At 43.7% G+C, this 2,238-nt stretch overlaps 1 protein-coding gene across 1 annotated transcript in view; it reads left to right on the top strand.

Moving 5' to 3' along the window:
* CCNYL1 (cyclin Y like 1) overlaps positions 1-2,238 on the top strand; it is a 21,410-nt gene extending 19,172 nt beyond the window's left edge. The window contains exon 10 of the mRNA XM_035893032.1: positions 536-2,238. Within this exon, the coding sequence (XP_035748925.1) occupies positions 536-652 (117 nt within the window). The 3' untranslated portion in view covers positions 653-2,238. The remainder of the gene's footprint in view (positions 1-535) is intronic.

Below are 2,238 nucleotides of genomic sequence, written 5' to 3'. Positions count from 1 at the left end.
TGTAGGGAAGGTAAAGGCAAAACAGACCTCCTAGCAGAGCTTCACTTCCTAGGCTTGCTTGCACCAAGTGGCCAAGGGCAAGGTGCCCAAGGGAGCGCAGAAACCTTTTCTCTTACAGAAAGGGCTGGGTGAGGTATTGTACTGTTAAAATAAAATTTTTGTGCTACTGCGTGCACCAGACCTAGCTACTAGGTGCAATTTTGAACGTAACTTCCACAAACTTGTAAGTCTGAAATGGATCCAGGTTTTCCATTAGATAGTGAGACTGGTAAAAGAATGAAGATACTTGGCTATGGAAACCACTCGCCTTCGTTATGTCTTATTTTCTGATGGATAACGTTCTTGTTAGCGTGGGGACAGACCCCTTTAATATTTTCACTCCAAAGCAGTTCTTACTCACTCTCATTTGAGAAGCTAGTAGCGTCACTGCTACAGAGCACCTGCTCTGTTGGTATTGCACTTGTAAAAGCTTCCTTGAAATGTTCAAACTTTTCTAATGTGTACTTTTCGTTTTGTATCTGAACATGGCATCCAGGCTATCTCCCGGCTGTGTGAAGACAAATACAAAGACTTGTCAAAAGCTGCTATGAGACGATCTTTCAGTGCTGATAACTTAGTTGGTATCCGCCGTTCTAATGCCATCCTCTCCTGAGGAGAGAAAAGTGCAGCACCGTGAACCAGCATCCATGTGAATCGGAGGAATGCCACCACTCCATGCACACAGGCCAGCGGTGATGGTGTCTTCCAGCAAAAAGAGGAGCGGAGGGTAAACTAGCCAAGGGAGCCCAGAGCCTGAGGAGCATACCTGGTGCAAAAGACAAGGTCTTTGTCACATCAACTCTCTCCTCCTTCTAATGTATCCAGAGGTGCAAAAACAAACTTCTCTCCTTCTCTCCCCCACAGATGTTTGCTTACTATGTAGGCCTATAGCTGTGAACTCTTGAGGTTTTTAATAATAAGTAGTTTTAAATTTTAGAATTTAAACACTAACCACATGACTATAGTTAAAAGGTTCTTCCCTCCTCTCCCCCGTCATCCAGAGTCTCGCTGCATTTGTATTTCAGGTTGATGCAGTGTTAGCAAAAACAAAACAAAACGTGGGACTCTTAAAGTACAAAGCCACTTTGGAGCTGAAAACAGTAGCATAGACACGTGTTGACGGCTTTTCCTTGGTTTGGCTACTAAAAGCTGCTATTATTGGTGATCTGTTCATAACCAAGAAGCTGCCCAGCAGGAAGGAATTCCAACTCTGCACCCACAACTTCACTCCAGTGGAGATTGTCAAAAGACTTTGAATGTTTTGAATGGGGGCAGAGATATGGTTTTATGTATTGTTAAAATGTATAGGGTCCATGCTGCATTTCTTGTGAATTATGGTGCTTCTCTCATTTTCTAATACTTATATTGCTCTGGAAGAGACGCAATCTGTATATTTTTCTGAGGCATTGAATGAGAAAGTTGGTCTGGAAACATCATCACCATCCCAAACAGTGTAGCAACCCAGTGGTGAATGGCGTGTGTGCAGCACTGCTTCTCTGAGTTCTACTGCAGGTCTCTCGTGCTATATACAGTGGAGTTCCTAAAGCTGATATTGTGCATCCATCTGGCTCTCCCTGGGTTTTTGTTTCCTGGGAGGGATTTACATTCATAACGAGACAGTAATGAGCTTGAGAATCCTGGACTACCTTACAAGGTAGATTGGAAAACATTGTGTTCAATTGAGAATTATCAAAAAGCTTTCTATACACCCCACTTTTTTTTTTTTCTTTTTTTTTTGGCAAAGTGACTTTTACCTTGTGCAACTGCTCTAGAGGCTTGGGTTTTGCTCTTTCTGAGACTTTGGAATGGAGCTTACTTTCAGGCTCTGAAACTGAACTCTAAACAGGATAAGTATTATTAGACTCTTCCTGTTACAAGTCTTTGTAGTATCTTCCCTTCTTGGATCCAAATAGATTCTAGGCAGTTTGTCCTAGGAGCAGATCTCCCTCCAAACGGCACGGGTTCTGTGCGCTCCCTCTTCCAGCCAAGGCCCAGAAATGCTTCACACTGAATGCCAGTCCACCTGCCTTTGGGAGCGGGGCTGGCTGAGTGTAATCACCCGTTTGGCTGCACTCAGCTGTTGAAGTGATGCATACAGTCTGTGCGGTATGCAAATACCCCAGCCTCTGGCTCCCAAATCCGTGGAACCTGGCGCTTCATGTATTGATCACAATTCAATTTTGAAAATAAGGCTACATC

This window comes from Egretta garzetta, unplaced genomic scaffold (assembly GCF_000687185.1).
Source record: "Egretta garzetta isolate BGI_Z169 unplaced genomic scaffold, ASM68718v1 scaffold474, whole genome shotgun sequence".
NCBI lineage: Eukaryota > Metazoa > Chordata > Aves > Pelecaniformes > Ardeidae > Egretta > Egretta garzetta.
This window is presented reverse-complemented; position numbering and strand designations above follow the sequence as displayed.